Here is a 21,698-nt window from a genome sequence, read left to right on the forward strand (position 1 = left end):
CTGTTAGGACGCGCCGGAGGCGTTACACTGACAGGCAATAATGCTCTGGTATATGAAGTATACCAGAGCATTATAGCAGCGATCGGAACATCGCACAGTAAAGTCCCCTAGTGGGACTAATAAAATCAGTAATCAAAGTGAAATAAAGATTATTAATAAAAAGTACAGTAAAAAAAATAAATAAAACCATTTTTTTCCATAAAAAGTGGTTTTATTTAGTAAAAGTGTAAAAAAAAAAAAAAGTACACATATGTGGTATCGCCGCGACCGTAATGACTCCATTAATAAAGTTAATATGTAATTTAAACCGCAAAGTGAACACCGTAAAAAAAAAACGCAAAAAACCATGGCGAAATTGCAATTTTTTTCCATTGCCCCCCAAAAAAGTCATAATAAAAATGAATCAATAAGTCCCATGCACCCCAAAACAGTACCATTCAAAACGACGTCTTGTCCCGCAGAAAACAAGCCCAAAAAATCACTACATTGAAGGAAAAATAAAAAAATTACGGCTCTTGGAAAGCAACGATGCAAAAGCAAATAATTTTAGTTCAAAAGTGTTTTTATTGTGCAAAAGTCGTAAAACATAAAAAAACCTCTACATATGTGGTATCGCCGTAATCGTACCGACCCATAGAATAAAGGTAACATGTTATTTACGCCGCATAGTGAACGGCGTCAATTTAAAAACGCATAGAACAATGGCGAAATTTCAGTTTTTTTTATAATCTCCCCCTAAAAGGTTAATAAAAGTTAATATAAAAATTATATGTACCCAAAAATGGTGCCATTAAAAAGCACAACTAATCCCGCAAAAAACAAGTCCTCATACAGCCATGTAGACGAAAAAATAAAAACGTTATAGCTCTTTGAATGCGACTATAGAAAAACGAATAAAATAGCTTGGTCATTAGGGCCTAAAATGGGCTGGTCACTAAGGGGTTAAGGATGATGCAGTTATGTGTGTGGACATTTTAAGCCTTCTATATATGCCCCAAATCTCCAGCTTAATCTGCCAAGTGTGTGAAGAATCGCGCTGTGTACGTAAGAAAATAACATTTTGGAAACATTTTGGATCTAAAACATCTGTCATCTGTCTGTTCTTACATTGTTCATGATCAGGCAATTGCTCAGTCAGTATTTCTGAAACTTTCCTGAACATGAACCCCTTCTCTTAAGGTTAATGCAAAGAAAAAGTTGCTGTAAAGAACGGCTCCTGCTCTGGAGGACACCGTGTAATCCTGTTCTACTTTTTTTGCAGAAGGAGGCATGTGCCAATAGCAATTTACCAAACGGAAAAATGTTTATATCATGGAAAATATCCTATGATTGCCTTGCCCACATAAGATCATAGTGTTTACCACAAATTTTAAAGTAGAAATCCACCCAAAATTAATCTTCTGACATGCCATACATAAGTATCAGTCAATGAAGTCCATGAGCTTGGACTACCACCACCAATTTCCATAACAAATGGGCTGCAGCACTTCTTAAGGTCGCCATATACCTTAGATAGCTGTTGGCCGAACACTCATTTGGCCGACTGCTATTCCTCTCAATCCCCCAATACACATGAACGCTCGGCTGAGCGTGCATGTGTACTCAATGTGAAGGGGGAATAAGCCGCTGCCAGACACCTTTCGCAGCATCTTATCTCCAGTGAGAAAAAAGGATCGGGCATTTGAAATCCGACATGCCTGATCCTTTTTTCCCTCGACATCTGCCGTCTGGGAGAATCGGGACCTTCCCATACACGTTAAATGGTTGGACAGTCAAACCGAAATTGGGTGGTTCAGCCGAGGCTCATCTAATGTGTATGAGCACGCTTAGAGCCCCCAAACTTATTCCGGAACCCTCAGAGATTTCTGTTACAGGAAATCTCTGCCACAATATTCTCATCCTGGCCCATTCAAATCAATAGTAGAGAATACTGTATCAGAGATTTCCATTGATGAAAATGTCTGAGTGGTGCAAAATGGTTTTAGATAATGTGTAGGCTTGCTTGGAGGGACACGTTTACAGACTTCATGTCATGTGTCTCTGTAGTAAGTAAAAAAATAAATTTTGGGTGGATTCCCTTTTCAAAATTTAATCAAAGCATGAATGGTAAGTGTTCAAACCGATGTGTCAGAACCAATAGTTTTTAGCACCATAGATATAATAAGGGCATGTTCAGACGTGGCGGAATTCTGCAGACACTGTCCACATCAATGCCGCACATAATCTGCGTTGCAGATTCCGTTGCGCCTTTGCCTAAAATGTGAAGTAAAATGCTGCGGATTAATGATTGCGGATTCAGGTGAAGAGTACTTCCTGCTCTCTTTTAAAACATTCGATCTCAGACTGGCTATAGACCTCGAAACACATAGGTCCAGCCAGAATGATGAAATATCCTGTTCGCGAAAGCAATCCGCAACGCAACACACATAACATCTGCAGATTTCATTGCGTAATTTAGCAACTCCATTGAAGTCAATGGAGAAATTACGCCACAAGTACGCATCAAGTCCGCAACAGCCAGTGTATGCTGCGGACACCAAATTCTGCACCGCAGCCTATGGTCCGCAGCGGAGTTGTCCGCAACGTCTGCACGAAGATAACTAAAAAGGTGTGCAAACCAATGGACAGACTGTCCGCAGCGGATTTCCAGTGCGGACTGTCCTCAGCGGAATTCCACAGCACGTGCCCTAAATATTCCTACAACAGAACAATCGTTTGAAGAATAACTTTTCCGTCTATAACGAGCTTTAACAGTTGTTGCTGTTGTATATGGAGAGCTATGAATACTGAGAAACAGCTATAAGCAAAGTTTCAATGTATATTCAATATTTCTAATACTTACAATGTGTCATTGGTGGGACTGGATGAATGCATATACATATTTTGGTATTGCTGAAAGATGTTGTTAGTGTAGCTAATTGAATCAGAATTACGGACTCCATAGAGATTGGTGGGGGAGGAGGCAGGGTAGTGACCAGGTCTGATTGGCTTAGCTGCAAGAAAAAAAAACCACAATTAGTAAAAGTGATATATATACTGTGTGCGTGTATGTACAGTGTATATATATATATATATATATATATATATATATATATGTCTGTGTTGAACGCAGGAAGCCATATTACATTGTAACTACTGTACATATAGGTGTAGAAACTGTTGTATTAGATGACTGAGCACATTATAAATGAGGCCATTGTAAATGTTAACAGTACTAACCATAAAAGAACATTGCGACAAACAGGTACATAAGGCAAGAACAACAGAATTGACTACGTGCCCCTCTTACCAATCTGTGCAGTGTGTGTGCGCTTCACTGTGTTCTTGTAGCGTACAGCCTCTTTAATGCGGTCCACCTCTTGTTGATACCGTCTCTTGTCCTTCATAGCTCCCTCTTTGGCCTCTTTCAGTGCACCCTCCAGGGCCTTAACTCTCTCAGCCGTAGCCCGAAGACGTTTTTCCAGTTTAGGAAGCTCACAACGAAGATCTGCATTGTCACGAACCAGCTGAAAGGCACCGCAGAATGTGAGAGACATTTCAGAATAATAAATAATATATTGGATTTTGATATTCATCTTGAATTTTCTAAGCCCAATCTACAGTATCAAATATGGTTTTGGTCATATATTTTGTACATTTTTGTATAATCTTCAGCAGTATAGGTTGTGTGGGATATACCTGCAAAGATATACACTTAACAAAATAACATCTTACATATACAGGTATAATACCTATGTAAGGTATGGAAATATGTACATGGAAAGAGTGGAAAGATCTGAAAAGGTAAATAATGAGACAACAAAACATATATAGAGAGAGAGAGAGAGAGATAAAAAGAACCATAGAGGCGCTATACTTCACAGTAAAGCTTTATTCAGAAGAACGTGTTTACCACAGCCGATTCGCACTCATGCGGGACCCGTTTTCACGAATCCCTCATAGACTTGAGTTTATTAACCCCTTCAGGACGAAGCCATTTTTTGATTTTTTATTTTCGTTTTTCACTCGCCGCCTTCCAAGAGCCATAACTCTTTTATTTTTCTGTCAATAGAGCGGTATGAGGGCTTATTTTTTGGGGGAGGAGTTGAAGTTTATATTGGTTGCATTTAAAGTACCATCTAATGTACTGGGAAACTGAAAAAAAATTATTTGCGGGCTGAAATTGGAAAAAACTGACATTCCTCAATATTTTTTTGAGTGCTTTTAACAGCTTTCATCGTGCGGTAAAAACGACAACTTAAAGAGGCTTTGTCACCACATTATAAGTGCCCTGTCTCCTACATAAGGAGATGGGCGCTGTAATGTAGGTGACAGCAGTGCTTTTTATTTAAAAAAACGATCTATTTTCACAACGTTAGGAGCGATTTTGGTTTATGCTAATGAGTTGCTTAATGCCCAAGTGGGCGTATTTTTACTTTCGACCAAGTGGGCGTTGTACAGAGGAGTGTATGACGCTGACCAATCAGCATCATGCACTCCTCTCCATTCATTTAGACAGCAGAATCGCGTTCTTACTAGAACATGATCTGCAGCCACATACACAGCGATTCTGCTTGATTAACGTTAATCCAATGTCCTGATAATGAATACACATGTATCCTGACACGTCTGAATCTTTTCTGTGAGATTTCCAGCACGGGAAACGAAATCTCGCGAGATTACGGAGATAAACGAGATTTTGTTTCCCGTGCTGGAAATCTCACAGAAAAGATTCAGACGTGTCAGGATTCTGAATACACATGACGTCCAGGCTGGATGATCATGTGTATTCATTATCAGGACATTGGATTAACGTTAATCAAGCAGAATCGCTGTGTATGTGGCTGCAGATCATGTTCTAGTAAGAACGCGACTCTGCTGTCTAAATGAATGGAGAGGAGTGCATGATGCTGATTGGTCAGCGTCATACACTCCTCTGTACAACGCCCACTTGGTCGAAAGTAAAAATACGCCCACTTGGGCATTAAGCAACTCATTAGCATAAACCAAAATCGCTCCTAACGTTGTGAAAATAGATCGTTTTTTTAAATAAAAAGCATTACTGTCACCTACATTACAGCGCCCATCTCCTTATATAGGAGATAGGCCACTTATAATGTGGTGACAGAGTCTCTTTAACTTTATTCCATGGCTCAATACGTTTACGGTGATACCGAATTTAAATAGATTTTTTTTATATTTTACTACTTCTAAAGAAAAAATATTTTTGTAAAAAAAAAAAAGTGATTTGTGTCACCACATTCTGAGAGCCATAACTTTTTTATTTTTTCATCTATTGAGAGGTGTGAGGGCTTATTTTTTGCAGGATGAGCTGTAGGTTTTATCGGTATTATGTTTTGGTACATGTAATTTTTGTATCAGTCAAAAAACAACGATTTTGGGGTTTTAAATGTTTTATTTTTTACGGCGTTCACCGTGCGCATTAAATAATGCTATATTGTAATAGTTCAGACTTTTACGGACGCAGCGATACCAATTTTGTTACATTTTACATTACTTAAGAGGAAAAAATGTGAGTTGTTTTTTTTTAACTTTTAATTTTTCTACTATTTTCACTACTAAAAACTTTATTTCACTTTTTTTTTTTTACACATTTCATTAGTCCTTCCAGAGGACTTGAACCACCGATCGTTAGAGCGCTGGTACAATACACTGCAATACTAATGTATTGCAGTATATTGTCATTTCTACAGGCTTCTGTTATGCCCTGCCACAGGCAGGGCTGAGCAGAAGCAGAGTGAAGACAGTCCTGTGGGCCTTCATTAGGCCCCTGGGCTGCCATGACAACCATCGTTACCCCCGATCTCATTGTAGGGGAGCGATGAGCTGTCAGAGGGGGCCACCCCCTCTTTCCAATGCCTCTGAGGGGTTAAACAGCCACGCTTCACATTTACTCTGTGCTGTGACTAAAGCTGGGCATGAATGAACAGAAGTGTATGATACTGATTGGTCAGAATCATACACTTTTCTTTACAGCGCCCACTTGGTTAAACGAGAAAAACAAAAAACGCCCAGTTGGGCATTTAGAGAAAACAAAACAAAAAAAACAAACTAGTTATCAGCATCAAAGCATTTATTTAATTAGGTAGTAGAGAAGTTTTAAACTGGTGACAGATCCTCTTTAAGCCTGATGGAATAGAACTAACGGAGGTGTGAACAGAGCCTTAAGCTGGGTTGACACGTGGCAGAATTTCACTTGAATTCCGCTGCGGACACTCCGCAGCGTTAATCCGCAGCGGAGCCGTTTCTCCATTGACTTCCACTTAAATTTAGAAGTGTTCGTTTAGACGATGCGTAAAATTCCGCTGCGGAGCATAGGCTGCGGAGCGGAATTTGGTGTCCGCAGCATGCTCTGTCTGTTGCGGAGCAGTGGCGGACTGGTTGCGGACTCATGGCGGAATTTCTCCATTGACTTCAATGGAGATTCTAAATTCCGCAATGAAGTCCGCAGCTGTCATGCACATGTTATGTGTGCTGCGGATGCGTCTTGCTTTTTTAACATGACACCCTGGACAGTGACTACCGATCCCAATATACAGCAACCTGTAAAAAAATAGAAGTTCATACTTACCGAGAACTCCCTGCTTCTGTCTCCAGTCCGGCTTCCCAGGATGACGTTTCAGTCTAAGTGACGGCTGCAGCCAATCACAGGCTGCAGCGGTCACATGGACTGCCGCGTCATCCAGGGAGGTCGGGCTGGATGCCGAAAGAGGGACGCGTCACCAAGACAATGGCCGGTAAGTATGAAATTATTTTACTTTCACTAGGGAAAGTGCTGTCCCTTCTCTCTGTCCTGCACTGATAGAGAGAAGGGAAGCACTTTTACCGCAGTTCGCAGCAGCTAGTCCGCATCAATTTACTGCACATTTTGGGCAGATCCGCCGCAGAATCTGCAACGCAGATTCTGTGCGGCATTGATGCGGACAGTTGCGGAGGAAAACCGCCACGTGGGGGCATGCCCTTATATGGCACAATGCAAACAATAGTACATAACAATTATAACAAGAACACGCTGTACTATCCCTAATAAAGATCAGCAAATCTGTGAAAGTTTGCTTTACTGGCATTTCACCGACATACAAATATCCTATTATAGAGCCGTGTTTCTAGCATATAAGACAATGGCGGCTGAAAATCTTTACTACAGATCCCTATTTCAGCTTCCATTGTCTTATATGATAGAGTTACAGCTCCGTGATTGGAAATACTTTAGTGTCGATTGGTACCCATTGTTATAAAGACTACATATCTAGACTGGTTTGACTGTTTCCACTTGGGTTTCTGGGTGATGTGAATTTTGATGCAGTATGTATATGTCACATGCATTGATTATTACGCTTTTTATAGCATGCAGGCATGGCAGTGGCTACAGATGAACAATTCAAAAAAGCTGGTGAGTTTAGAGGATGCCAGCCAGTGGGTGAAAAACTATGTGATAGTAGCAGTTAGAGCTAAAAGACCATCACCTCTTGCCTGGAAATATGACCAATATTAAAACAGTGAAAGATACAACAATAAATGACCAATAATACCATCAGCGGCTGTAACATCCATATCTCTCAACTGGTTCAATACTAGGATTGACAGAATAGTAGAATTGATAGTTTAAGGAGGATCAGTCCCAGCGTAACATTGCATATAGAGCTCAAAAATGTCTATGGCCCGCTTCAACCATATAACCTTTATACAAGTTACTATATCATAGATACATAAGCTGCATGACTATAGGAAGACTGTTGTACTATGAACTCACAGTACATGGGTTCAATGCCCGATAAAAATGAAAGTGCGTGCTACATGCAACATGTTGTATTTTCATTCTCAACCAATGTGTGGGAGGACAGGTTTGTGCCTCATGGTATTATGCTGGATGAGCTCCAATAATATATAACAGCTGACGACTCATAAAGTTAAAATTCTACCACTAGGATTATACAATAACTATGGTTAAATTGCAATTGAACCTAAACAACAATTTGCTTTAAAGGCTATATAAACCTTTGAAACCGTATATATATATATATATATATATATATATATATATATATATATATATATATATATATCAGTGTGTTTTGTGCAACTTTGTAATTACATTTAATTAAAAAATATTTTTACTTTTTGAGATACAGCTGCTTTGTATTCTGTGTACAGAGCTTCTGTATTGTGCGCTGAGACCTGACTCTGTCAGGCCTGCGGCACTGATACGTTTAGTGACAGCGGGTCCTGAGTGTCTCTAAGGGCATGTTCACACGCAGTGGTTTCAGACGTCGCTGTCAAAATACGGCGCATAAAAAGACGCCCGCGAAAAAGAAGTGCATGTCACTTCTTGGGACGTTTTTGGAGGCGTTTTTCATTGACACCATTGAAAAACAGCTCCAATAATGTCGGTAAAATACGCAGCGAAAAACGTCTGAAAATCAGGAGCTGTTTTTGCTTGAAAACAGCTCCGCATTTTCAGAAGTTTTTTGCTAAGTGTGTGACCATACCCTGACACGCAGGATCGAGCAGTTACCGATCACATCTAAGTTAATAGATTACAGGTGAATGCTGCTTGTCAGAGACTGCATGACGCGCTGACACTGAACCTGTCAGTGTCGCGGGCCTGACAGATTCAGGTCTCAGCGCACAATACAGATGCTCTGTACACAGAATACAAAGCAGCTGTATCTCAAAAAGTATTTTAATTAAATGTAATTACAAAGTTGCACAAAACACACTGATAGACATTTTTATTATATATGTATATATATTAAATGTTTCAAGAAAAAAATAGTTCTAAGTGTTTGTGTTAACTATTAGGGTATGTTCACACGGCCAAATTTCAGACGTATACGAGGCGTATTTTGCCTCGTTTTACGTCTGGAAATAGGTCTCAAATACGTCGTCAAACATCTGCCCATTACTTTCTATGGGTATAACGCTGTATTGTCCACACGACGCGTAATTTTACGCGTCGTACGGCAATTACGATGCGTAAAATTACGCCTCGTAAAAAGAAGTGCAGGACACTTCTTTGGACGTTTTTGGAGCTGTTTTCTCATAGACTCCAATGAAAACAGCTCCAAAAACGGACGTAAAAAACGCAGCGAAAACGGCGTGAAAACGCCGCGAAAAATGCGAGTTGGTAAAAAAACGTCTGAAAAGCAGGGTCTGTTTTCCCTTGAAAACAGCTCTGGATTTTCAGACGTTTTTGTTGACTACGTGTGAACATACCCTTAGGGCACGGCCAGACGTGGCGGAGTTTTTCTGCTGCATATGTTGGTGCAGATTTGGGGCAATTACGCAACGAATCTGCACCAACATTTGCATATTTGACAGGTAATTCAGACGTTGCAGAAAAGACAGCGGACTTGCCACAGATTTCAGGTTTTGCATTACAAAGGCTGAAATCCGCAGTGAAATTCCGCTTCTTCTCCGCAACAGTCAGTGCATGCTGCGGATGGAAATTTCCGCACCGCAGCCTATGGTCCGCAGAGGAGTTTTCCGCAACGTCTGAACTAACTTGCCTCAAAATGTATTGAAACAACTGTAAAAACCGGCCGCAAGAGAATTCCACTGTGGACTGTCCGCAGCGGAATTCCACAGCAATTCCGCCACGTCTGGCCGTGCCCTTATACGATAATAATAAAGCGGTTCTCCAGGATATAGCTTTTTCATTCTTGAAAGCTTTGCAATACCATGTTTGTAAAGGAAAAAAAAAAAAGGAACGACCCTCCCTCCCTTGCCATGCAAACATTGCAGCAGCACTCAAGTCCACATAGCGTCCCTCCTCCCTTACAGTCTGCGCAATGTACAGGGCACCCGTATTGCACAGGGAGTCTTTCGCCTCTACAGCTGTGTCACATATGTCAAACAGTAAGGCCATGAACAGACGTGGCGGAATTTTTCCGCTGCAAATGTTGGTGCAGATTTGGGGCAATTACGCAACGAATCTGCACCAACATTTGCATATTTGACAGGTAATGCAGACGTTGCAGATGCCATAGATTTCAGTTTTTGCATTGCAAAGGCTGAAATCCGCAGTGAAATTCCGCTTCTTCTCCGCAATGTAATCAGCAGGCTGCGGAGGGAAAAATCTGCACCGCAGCCTAATTTCCGCACAGTTATTTTCTGCAACCTCTGAACTAACTTTCCTAAAAATGTATAGAAAGAAATGAAAAAAACGGCTGCTGCAGAATTCCACTGCGGACTGTCCGCAGCAGAATTCAACAGCAATTCCGCCACGTCTGAATGTGCCCTTACAGTGGAAAAAGCCTCAGACACAGTAAGGGCATGGCCAGACGGGGCGTATTTCTGCAGACACTGTCCGCATCAATGCCGCACATAATCTGTGTTGCAGATTCTGTTGCGGCTTTGCCTAAGGGCATGACCAGACGTGGCGGAAATGCTCTGGAATTCCGCTGCGGACAGTCCGCAGCGGAAATCCGCAGCGTACACGTTTCTCCATTGCCTTCCACAGCTTTTTAGTAGGGTTCGTTTACACGTTGCGGACAATTCCGCTGCGGAGCATAGGCTGTGGTGCGGAATTTGGTGTCCGCAGCATACAATGGTTGTTGCGGACGTGTCGCGGACTTGTTGCAGACTCATTGCGGAATGTCTCCATTGACTTCAATGGAGAGTCAAAATTCCACAATGAAGTCTGCAGATGTTATGTGTGCTGCGGAGCGTATTGGTTTTACTGACATGACATTTCTTCATTCTGGCTGGACCTATCTATTTCTAGGTCTACAGCCAGACTGAGGAAGTCAATGGGGCACCCGTAATTACGGGTGACTACGTGTGTGCACCCTTAATTACGGGTGACTACGTGTGTGCACCCGTAATTACGGGAACGTTGCTAGGCGACGTCAGTAAATAGTCACTGTCCAAGGTGCTGAAAGAGTTAAGCGATCGGCAGTAACTGTTTCAGCACCCTGGAAAGTGACTTCCGATCACAATATACATCAACCTGTAAAAAAAATAGAAGTTCATACTTACCGAGAACTCCCTGCTTCTTCCTCCAGTCCGGCCTCCCAGGATGACGTTTCAGTCCAAGTGATGGCTGCAGCCAATCACAGGCGAATCACAGGCTGCAGCGGTCACATGGACTGCCGCGTCATCCAGGGAGGTCGGGCTGGATGTCAAGAGAGGGACGCGTCACCAAGACAACGTAAGTAAGAATTTATTTTACTTTTACTAGGGAAAGGGCTGTCCCTTCTCTCTATCCTGCACTGATAGAGAGAAGGGAAGCCCTCTTCCCCTCAATACGCAACGGCTAGTCCGCATCAATTTAATGCCCATTTTAGGCAAAGCCGCAACAGAATCGCAGATTCTGTGCGGCAATGATGCGGACAGTGGCGGAAGAACTCCGCCACGTCTGTGCATGCCCTAAAATGTGCAGTAAATTGATGCGGATTAGCCGTTGCGTATTCAGGTGAAGAGTACTTCCTGCTGTCTTTTAAAACATTTTATCTCAGTCTGGCTGCAGACCTAGAAATACATAGGTCCAGCCAGAATGAAGAAATATCCTTTTCTTAAAACCAATACGCAACGCAGCACACATAACATCTGCGGATTTCATTGCGGAATTTTGAATCTCCATTGAAGTCAATGGAGAAATTCCGCAATGAGTCCGCAACAAGTCCGCTACACGTCCGCAACAGCCAGTGTATGCTGCGGACACCAAATTCCGCACTGCAGCCTATGGTCCGCAGCTGAGTTTTCCGCCATGTGTGCACGAACTTAACTAAAAATGTTGAGACCAATGGAGAAAACGTCCGCTGCGGATTTCCGCAGCGGACTGTCCGCAGCGGAATTCCAGAGCAATTCCGCCACGTTTGGCCATGCCCTTAATAGCTTCTCTGTGCAAACTCTGGATGTCCTGTACATTGCACAGACAGTGAGCGGGGGCATGGACGGACTCGAGTGCCGCTGCGATGGTATAGAGAGGGCATTTTATTACAAGCATGGTATTGAAAAGCACTCTTATTGGCAAAGAATAGGAGGGCTCAATAAAAATAAAAAAAAAGATACATCATGGAGAACTCCATGGACACTATGAAAACATTATTTATGGTTATTATGTAAGGCTCTGGTTAATAGGCTGGTTCGGTTTATAAATAGATAATGACAAAACCTAACGGACCCCACAGACTTCTGTCAGGATTCTGGTACCCTAAATGGCAAGAATAGCATAGACGTCAAAAATTCCAGAAGCAAAAACAGACTAACAAAAAAAGCTAGTGTGAACAGAGTCTTAGATAATCCCAATATTTTTTTTTTTTAACTGATTTAGAATTTAGAAGGTATTTTCTTATTTTATCTGACTCCTGATATCAAGCTCTGATATGTCCTTCATAAAACGTTGCTGTGCTCGGCTGTTTCAATCAGTGCCGTAGAATTTAAATGAAGCTACAGGGACAGGGGGTCACAACCCCACCAATCTGTTGTATAGGTGATAAATGTTTTAGGCTGGAAAACCCTTGAGGGGCCTATGCACACAGTGCTTGGACCCTCTATGGAATAGGAATCCCTATGGTTCCATATTATATATAAGAATATAGTATGTTGACCCCTTGAGGTACCCTATTCCTCGCTATGCTGCACACCAAATAGAACCCGCATTAATGGAATGTACACTTTACTTCCAATGGTTCACTATGGGGGCCCTGCTGTTTTGCTTTTATTATAATTTTTAACGTACAAAATGTTATTTCTATCCCGAGTATTTTATAATGTATTTTATGTTTTTATTTCCTTCAATGACGAGAGTATTTAGGTCCTAATTGAACGGACACTTTTTAGCAATCTTGTGCATGTGGTGGTTTAACTTACTCTTTTATTTGTTGGACTGCCAAATTAATTGTTTGTTTCGTTTTTTAATATCTTTTAAAGATAAATATTATTAATTTTTTTTCGTTTTATAAGGCTAAATGCACACATGTTGAATTTGGTGCAGAACCGCAGGTAGTTCCGCAGGTAAAATCCGCACCTAATAGTGCATTTTTTTAATCATTTTAGGTGTGGTTTATATATTTTGATGCGGAAATAGGTGTTTTTATGCTGCGGATTTTGGTGGGTTTTTTTTTTTTTTTTTTTTAAACGAGTCAGATACAATTCACAAGCAGAAATGCAAGCTAAAATTAGATGCTGCGGATTTCAAAATACAGAACGCATGTCAATTTTACTTGGATTCTCATTTACTTTGCTGGCTATTGTATTACGCTGCGGATTTGCTGCACGAAAATACACGTGGCAGAACCGGATGTAATATACATCGTGTGCATTTTGATTAGGGGTAAAGTGTACAAAAAGTAAACATTTTTTTTTTCTTTTTACCATTTACAGTTCTTTATTTTTCAAATTAGCAAATTGACGCTGACAAAGTATTACATTGGGTCCCCTATTTTGTTTCAGTCATTTTTATACATATATTTAGTCTCGTGTGACTATGGCAGCGATTTGGGTTGGCATGGGTGGTGCTTTTTTTTTCAATCTATTTGAATTTTATCTTTTTTTTTTACTTATTGTATACATATATTTTTGTTGTAATATATCTCCAAGAGGTCATAAAAATAACCTCTAGGGTATCATTTTTTTCCCTAGTTTTCCACTGTAACTCAGGCATCCATAGGGGCCCCAGTTGCAGGGGAAAGCAGCCCCCCTGTCGAGACATTAGTCACTGGCAGAGCTGATCAGCTAAGACCCAGCAGCTTTGCCATGCTAGTGGGCACTGTCGCTATCGTTATTCACTACATAGCGCTCATTGAGCACTATGCAGACTCAGGACTAGTCATCAAAAAACAGTGGGTGGTTGCTAAAGGGTCAAAGCCACACAATTTCATGATAACTCTGCAGCCGACAGAAATCAGAAAAGGAAGTGCTGTCAAGAAATCTCGCAGAAGTGCAGCATCGGGCTTTGTACCTGTAACGTCAACTCATCATATACCACGAAGTAAGATATTAAACGTTTTTTTCACATTTTTGAACACTAAAAGGTATTTTCTTTTTCTGGTAGGTGTCCTTTAATTCTATGGAGCATCAGCAGATAAGTGGCTGATTTATAATAATGCGGTGCCAGGTTATCAGGAGCTAAAACACATCATGCACTAAAATATACTGTATATGTGTAGTTCATTTGACAACGGAGAGTTGATGCTGTAAATCAGATGCTTCTTTACTGGTAGGATGCAAGGTCCAAAGAATAGACTTTTCCAATGTTGGGAGATCATACAAGAAGATCTAATCTGTGTTTGTAGGAACCAATAGATTAGTTGAAAGAAATATAAATACTAACGATAAACAAATGAGAATATCGGTCTAGGTTCCACAAGTAACATGCATGTTCACATTGTGAGAATGAGCATGTTCTTTCAATGAAATAGGAGGATACTAGAAACATGTGACAATGCAGAACTCCCGAGGAATTGACGGATCCTAACAGCACTCATTGACATTAGCTTGTCAGCGGATTTCTACCCATATCAGTGGGATCTGCTGACAAAAATATGAAACTCATGCTCAGCTTCTCCCCAAAAGTGAACTTGCAGCACGAAACTTTGTGAAGAGCCGTCATTTTCAATACACTGACCATAATCCAAAACTGGGTGGATGGTGTGGAACGCCGTGCCGAGCCTTGCAAGCCCCATTCACTAACACCACATGTGATAATTCATGTGAGAGCTGCTACCCTGACTCCATGTCAGCCGCATGCATCAAGAGGTAATAATTCCATTAGCTTGGGAAATGGATGAACGTTTGTAAGGTACAAACATCTATAGATTATGAGAGATCCATTTCATTTCACAGCAGTACTGAAAAGCTGAGATACAGGGGTGGTAGAGGCCAGCGGACCTGGAGTTAGGCAAACATCTCTTTCAATATCTTTCAGTACCTTGGAAACCCAGTCATCCAGCTAAATGGAAGGCAGCAGGGAGGGAATGGGGGATACAAATGGGAGTCATTGAAAAGAGATTGCTTACTTCTATATAGACTGAGCGTACAAACCGAAAAAAGCAGAATGTGGAACAAATAGAAGTAATGGACGCAGGGTGATAATGCACTTATAATGGAGACAGAGGCCGCTGCAGAGAATGCTGACTAAATATAGCAATAGAATTTCAATTATTCATTGAATTTATATTGAGATGGAGACTGGAACGGGTCCAGGAAGGCTATTAAGCAAAAAACGAAAAGATGTACCAGATTGTACAAAATATTAGATTAACAAAGCGAAGGAAAGTCATAGATTGGGTCTTTTAATATAAAGATGAAATCTGCTCTCTGTGTATGTTATAAAGTATTGTAATACCTACTGTATGGCAAACACTATCTGAAAGAACGAATAATACTGTAGTCGTGATATACTGTAAATAGAATTATGATCAGACACACTTAATAACTATCGCATGGGTGCATATCCCAGAATGCCAAGGAATCTTGAAGATATTCTCTAGACAATTCGCTAAACAGTGCAAATAAGGTGTCTAAGGCCTCATGCACACGGCCGTGCCCGTAATCACAGCCCGCGTGCCCGCGGCACGGCCGGCCGTGGACCGCATTTTCGGGCCGTGCTCTCATACAATGTATGGGAGCTCGGCTCATAAAATACGAAAAGTAGGACAAGCTCCATAATTCCCAGCATGGTTCTACGGCACGGACTCTTATCCGTATTACGGTCTGCAATTACGGAGATTTTTTTATGGTCGTGTGCATGGGGCCTTAGTCCTGTAAAGATTGTGATGTGCAACATAGCAGCCCCCACTTTGGGCTGTCGGTGTGCTCTCCATCCCCCGGCTAAGGCCCTGTTCACATCTACATTCTGCATTCCGTTGTTATGCTTCCTCAGAGGAGCAGAGCAACGAAAATGCCAGAAGTGTAGGTTACATTGAACAACGGAGACAACCGGCGCCAGACGGAACCCATTAACTTTATCTGGTTAGACCGGAAACAATAGTGCAGCATGCTGCGCTATTGTTTCTGGTATTTTAGTCGGAATCTGCAATGGATGCCCCTAACGGTGCACATGTGAACATAGCCAGTTATAAATTGTGGAAGAAGACAGTCAAATTGACTACCCAAATATACAACCTCTTTAGGCCCAGTTCACAGAGGTTTTTTTACGCTGATTTTGACACGGAAATCGCGTCTGAATCAGCAGCAAAAAACAGCCGAAACCGCCTCCCATTCATTTTAATAGGGGGAGGCGTTTTTTTCCACGGCGGTTTTTAGCTGCTTGCGGTAAAAAAAAAGCGCCATTATCTAGCGGTACCGCCTCTGACTTCCCATTTAAATCAATCTGAGGCAGAGAAAGCATTTTACGCAGCTTTTTTTGCCCACAACGCTCAATGGCCACGGGTGAAAAACAGGGCCTTAATGTGTCATAGGCGGACTGCAGGATACAAAAAACAGAAGCCTATATTCTACTAAAGACCAGAGGCGATTCAGATTTCCCTACTTTGTAATAGCAAATGACGTTACAGAGAAAGAGGTTGCAAACAATTCTGCTATATAGCCTTTTGGCGACATTCACACTGGTGTCATGGTTCCGCTCCATCAGGTTTCTAGTGTCCCTGATGGGCAGAACAGATTATTCTACTGCACTATTCAGTCTGGTAAGAAAAATTGAAATCTGATGGGCCGATTATAAATCGATGGGAATCATAAAACATTTGGCAAAACAGCTAGACGCTCCTGGACTTGCTCCTCTCCACCTGAGCACAAGTAGAATTATTTTTAGATGACACTACACTAACAACAGATTGCTACCTATGATGGAGGCCAGATTTCTCTTGTCAGATGCCCGCTGGTGTACGGAGCGCCTTGATAAGCTATCAAGAATTCTTATTTAGTCGCTATGACCATTTGAGTTTTATTATCTAACCTGCGATGTGTTCTCTAGTCTGATCATGGCGTCTTTCTTCAGAACAACTATATGGTTCTGAATTTAATTATACTGCTGTGCACTTTGCTGATGATTTCATTGGGGTGATGGGCGCAGGCTGAATATCTTCATCTGATCTAACTTGCGAATGTTTCTGACTTCATATATATATATATATATATATATATATATATATATATATATATATATATATATATATATATATACAGTGAAGGAAATAAGTATTTGATCCCTTGCTGATTTTGTAAGTTTGCCCACTGTCAAAGTCATGAACAGTCTAGAATTTTTAGTCTAGGTTAATTTTACCAGTGAGAGATAGATTATATAAAAAAAGAAAAAGAAAATCACATTGTCAAAATTCTATATATTTATTTGCATTGTGCACAGAGAAATAAGTATTTGATCCCCTACCAACCATTAAGAGTTCAGCCTCCTCCAGACCAGTTACACGCTCCAAATCAACTTGGTGCCTGCATTAAAGACAGCTCTTACATGGTCACCTGTATAAAAGACTCCTGTCCACAGACTCAATTAATCAGTCTGACTCTAACCTCTACAACATGGGCAAGACCAAAGAGCTTTCTAAGGATGTCAGGGACAAGATCATAGACCTGCACAATGCTGGAATGGGCTACAAAACCATAAGTAAGACGATGGGTGAGAAGGAGACAACTGTTGGTGCAATAGTAAGAAAATGGAAGACATACAAAATGACTGTCAATCGACATCGATCTGGGGCTCCATGCAAAATCTCACCTCGTGGGGTATCCTTGATCCTGAGGAACGTGAGAGCTCAGCCGAAAACTGCACGGGGGGAACTTGTTAATGATCTCAAGGCAGCTGGGACCACAGTCACCAAGAAAACCATTGGTAACACATTACGCCGTAATGGATTAAAATCCTGCAGTGCCCGCAAGGTCCACCTGCTCAAGAAGGCACATGTACAGGCCCGTCTGAAGTTTGCAAATGAACATCTGGATGATTCTGAGAGTGATTGGGAGAAGGTGCTGTGGTCAGATGAGACTAAAATTGAGCTCTTTGGCATTAACTCAACTCGCCGTGTTTGGAGGAAGAGAAATGCTGCCTATGACCCAAAAACACCATCCCCACTGTCAAGCATGGAGGTGGAAACATTATGTTTTGGGGGTGTTTCTCTGCTAAGGGCACAGGACTACTTCACCGCATCAATGGGAGAATGGATGGAGCCATGTACCGTCAAATCCTGAGTGACAAACTCCTTCCCTCCACCAGGACATTAAAAATGGCTCGTGGCTGGGTCTTCCAGTACGACAATGACCCGAAACATACAGCCAAGGCAACAAAGGAGTGGCTCAGAAAGAAGCACCTTAAAGAGGCTCTGTCACCAGATTTTGCAACCCCTATCTGCTAAGTCGATGTAGCTACTTACCTGCAAACGCTGATGCTGCTGCAGAATCAACTGTAGCCTCTGGTGCCGATGTGTCCTCGCTCGTCTGACACGATGCAGGACCTGTGAGTGACGACACAGCTTGATCTCTCGAGAACACGGCTGTGTCTGCACTGTCAGAAGCTGGGCGTTCTGAAGAGAAGTGGATGATACTTCTCGTCAGAACGCCCAGCTAGTAAAAGTAGTAAAAACGCCCCGATGTACGCACATAATACACGCCCACTTGGACTTTTACTTTTAAACACACCCACTTGGACTTTTGCAAGCCTCATTTGCATAACTACAAAAATGGTCATAACTTGGCCAAAAATGCTCGTTTTTTAAAAATAAAAACGTTACTGTAATCTACATTGCAGCGCCTATCTGCTGCAATAGCAGATAGGGGTTGCAAAATCTGGTGACAGAGCCTCTTTAAGGTCATGGAGTGGCCTAGCCAGTCTCCAGACCTTAATCCCATCGAAAACTTATGGAGGGAGCTGAAAATCCGAGTTGCCAAGCGACAGCCTCGAAATCTTAATGATTTACAGATGATCTGCAAAGAGGAGTGGGCCAAAATTCCGTCTAACATGTGTGCAAACCTCATCATCAACTACAAAAAACGTCTGACTGCTGTGCTTGCCAACAAGGGTTTTGCCACCAAGTATTAAGTCTTGTTTGCCAAAGGGATCAAATACTTATTTCTCTGTGCAAAATGCAAATAAATATATATAATTTTGACTATGTGCTTTTCTGTTTTTTTTAAAAAATATAATCTATCTCTCACTGGTAAAATTAACCTAGCCTAAAAATTCTAGACTGTTCATGTCTTTGACAGTGGGCAAACTTACAAAATCAGCAAGGGATCAAATACTTATTTCCTTCACTGTACATATATGCAAACATACAAACATGCAAACATACATACATACATAAATAAATAAACTCACCTAAGACGTTCCCATGAAGATCTGAACGGTACCATCACTTTTCTTCTTACTGCTCCCATTCACAATAACAGAGCGGTGGGCACAGATGACGTAATCACGTGTGCCTGATATGATTACGTCATCTGCGCCACAACGCATTGTTACTATGAATGCGAGCGGCGCCAAGTAGCAGGAAGATGGCAAGTGACGGGACCGTTCCGAGCTCCGTAGGAACGTCTTAGGTGAGTTTATTTTTTTCAATATTTTTTATGTTGTTCGCCGTGTGCTGATGCAGCACTGGTGCGGCGGCTACAGAAGTTACATGTAGTGAGAGGGTGGGTGAGGGAAAAGTGGCTAGCTGAAACGGCTTGCCGAAACAGGAAGCATGTAGTGAGTGTAGTGTAGTTGACATTCACGGTGTGTTCGTCCCAACCCAGTGGGCAAACTTACAAAATCAGCAAGGGATCAAATACTTATTTCCTTCACTGTATATATATATATATATATATATATATATATATATATATATATATATATACATATATACACACACACAGTCTAGTCCCATTATTATGACCACCAGCTAATATCCAGAGTAACAACCGTGTGCAGCACGGGCAGCAGCTAGACGGGCTGGGAGTGACTCAATAAGGTGCTGGCAGGTTTTCTCAGGCTTCTGCAGCCATGCTGACTGCAGTGAATCCCACATTTGCTGGAGGGTGCGTGGGGGAGGATCTATGGGGCGAACAAGACGATCGAGGTGGTCCCACAGATATACAATTGAGTTCAAGTCCATCGAATTAGGGGGCCAGGGAGGTACTTGGAAGTCTTGGTCGTGCTCTTCCAAACCACTGTCGGACATTACTAGCCGTGTGACATGTCACATAGTCTTGCTGGAAGATTCTATCTGCCCCAGGGAAGACAAACAGCATGTATGGGTGGACGTGATCTGCAACGATGGATTCATACTCAAATCCGTTCAGAGTGCTGTTGCCATGAATGAGTGGGCCCAGAGCATGCCGTAAAAAATTTTCCCAGACCATAACGCTGCCGCCACCAGCTTGGGTTCATCCAGAAATGGTTGCAGGGTGTTTGTTCTCTGATGTTTCTCGTCTGACACGTTAACGTCAATGAAGCAGAAAACGTGATTCATCGGAGAAGACAACTCTTTGCCAATTATCGCTGGTCCAATTCTGATACTGCCATGAGAATTGAAGCCTTTTTTTTCGATGCACCTTTGTTGTCGTAGGAGAAGTGACCATCCATCTGCTTCGGAGCCCCATACGCGGTAGAGTTCGCCCAACTCTTGTTTTAGACACACGTCTGGTAGCCCCCTGGTTGATTTTCATGATGAGCTGCTCCACTGTAGCATGTCGCTCGGCCCTCGTGCCCCTTCGTATCCGACGTTCACCTCTCACATCAATGGCACGTGGTGCTCTGCAGTTTCCACGTCAGTTATGTCCAATGGTGTAATTTGCCCACTCACGACACACTTTCACCACAGCAGCCAATAATCATCTCTTATTGCAACTCTGATAAATCGCCCCTTTTACCCATGGCAACAATGAGTGATATGTGTTCAGACAGCCTATTGCACATCTTATATACGCACCAAGCCAGCCCACGACATATCACTTCCTTCATGGACTACGCAAGGCCGACGTCGAAAGTAGAAGGTGGTCATAATAATGTGAAACGACTGTGTATATTTGTTCTTCAACGTTTGTAAGGAGATGGAGGTGCGTGTTTGATATGAAAATATCGCTTCCATGTGAGAAATCAATAAAAATTGCTTGAATCAATAGGTCGCTGGGAATCCATCAGGATCCGTTGCAAGATGGATCAAAATGGATATGTCATGGGTCCTATAACAATGGAGCCCTTTATGCCAGTGTGAACAGAGTCTTACATGTGCTTTTAACTACAGTTAAGCACAATGAACATATTACTATATGTTTATATTTTTGTCCCCAAAAAGACATTATTTTAATAAAACAGTATTAAAAAAAAACATACAAAAATGAAACCATAATAAACAGTTATTCTTTTTAAGCAAAATATTAATTTTAGTCTCCACATTACTTCTTCCCGGCCAATTTTTTTTGCCCGCAAAACCACATGAGAAATATTGGTTCAAAGTTAGCAAGGACACACAACATCTTGGAAAAACATCACAAGCCAACTTCCTGGACCAATATAAACATGTATAACACATACATGCACACACTGTACACACAAACATCCCTATATAGGAATTAAAAATATCTGGCAGGGAGAAAAAAGTTTACATTGGCAGTGTTAGGCAATTCCAAGAAGCAACACTTTTACACTGTTTATCGCTTTTAGGGATCATACGAACTGCCACATGAGATCAATATGGATCCATTATACGGCACCTACAGCCTGCAATTGGCCAATAATGTACCGCCATGCACCTCCGATTTTATATGTAGGCACACAGAGGTTTTTTTTCTCTTACGGA

At 41.6% G+C, this 21,698-nt stretch overlaps 1 protein-coding gene across 8 annotated transcripts in view; it reads right to left on the bottom strand.

Annotated features, from left to right (window-relative positions):
- KIF5A (kinesin family member 5A) overlaps nt 1-21,698 on the bottom strand; it is a 133,987-nt gene that overhangs the window by 11,211 nt on the left and 101,078 nt on the right. For 6 of the 8 annotated variants that reach the window (XM_075851983.1, XM_075851982.1, XM_075851981.1 and 3 more), the window contains exons 24-26: nt 14,876-14,896; nt 3,290-3,506; nt 2,843-2,993 (exon numbers count right to left, since the gene is read on the bottom strand). In XM_075851983.1, coding sequence (XP_075708098.1) covers nt 2,843-2,993; nt 3,290-3,506; nt 14,876-14,896 — 389 coding nt within the window. The remainder of the gene's footprint in view (nt 1-2,842; nt 2,994-3,289; nt 3,507-14,875; nt 14,897-21,698) is intronic. The other 2 variants (XM_075851986.1, XM_075851984.1) reach the window with 1 other exon arrangement.

The sequence above is a fragment of the Rhinoderma darwinii genome, chromosome 2 (assembly GCF_050947455.1).
Source record: "Rhinoderma darwinii isolate aRhiDar2 chromosome 2, aRhiDar2.hap1, whole genome shotgun sequence".
In the NCBI taxonomy this organism is placed as follows: domain Eukaryota; kingdom Metazoa; phylum Chordata; class Amphibia; order Anura; family Rhinodermatidae; genus Rhinoderma; species Rhinoderma darwinii.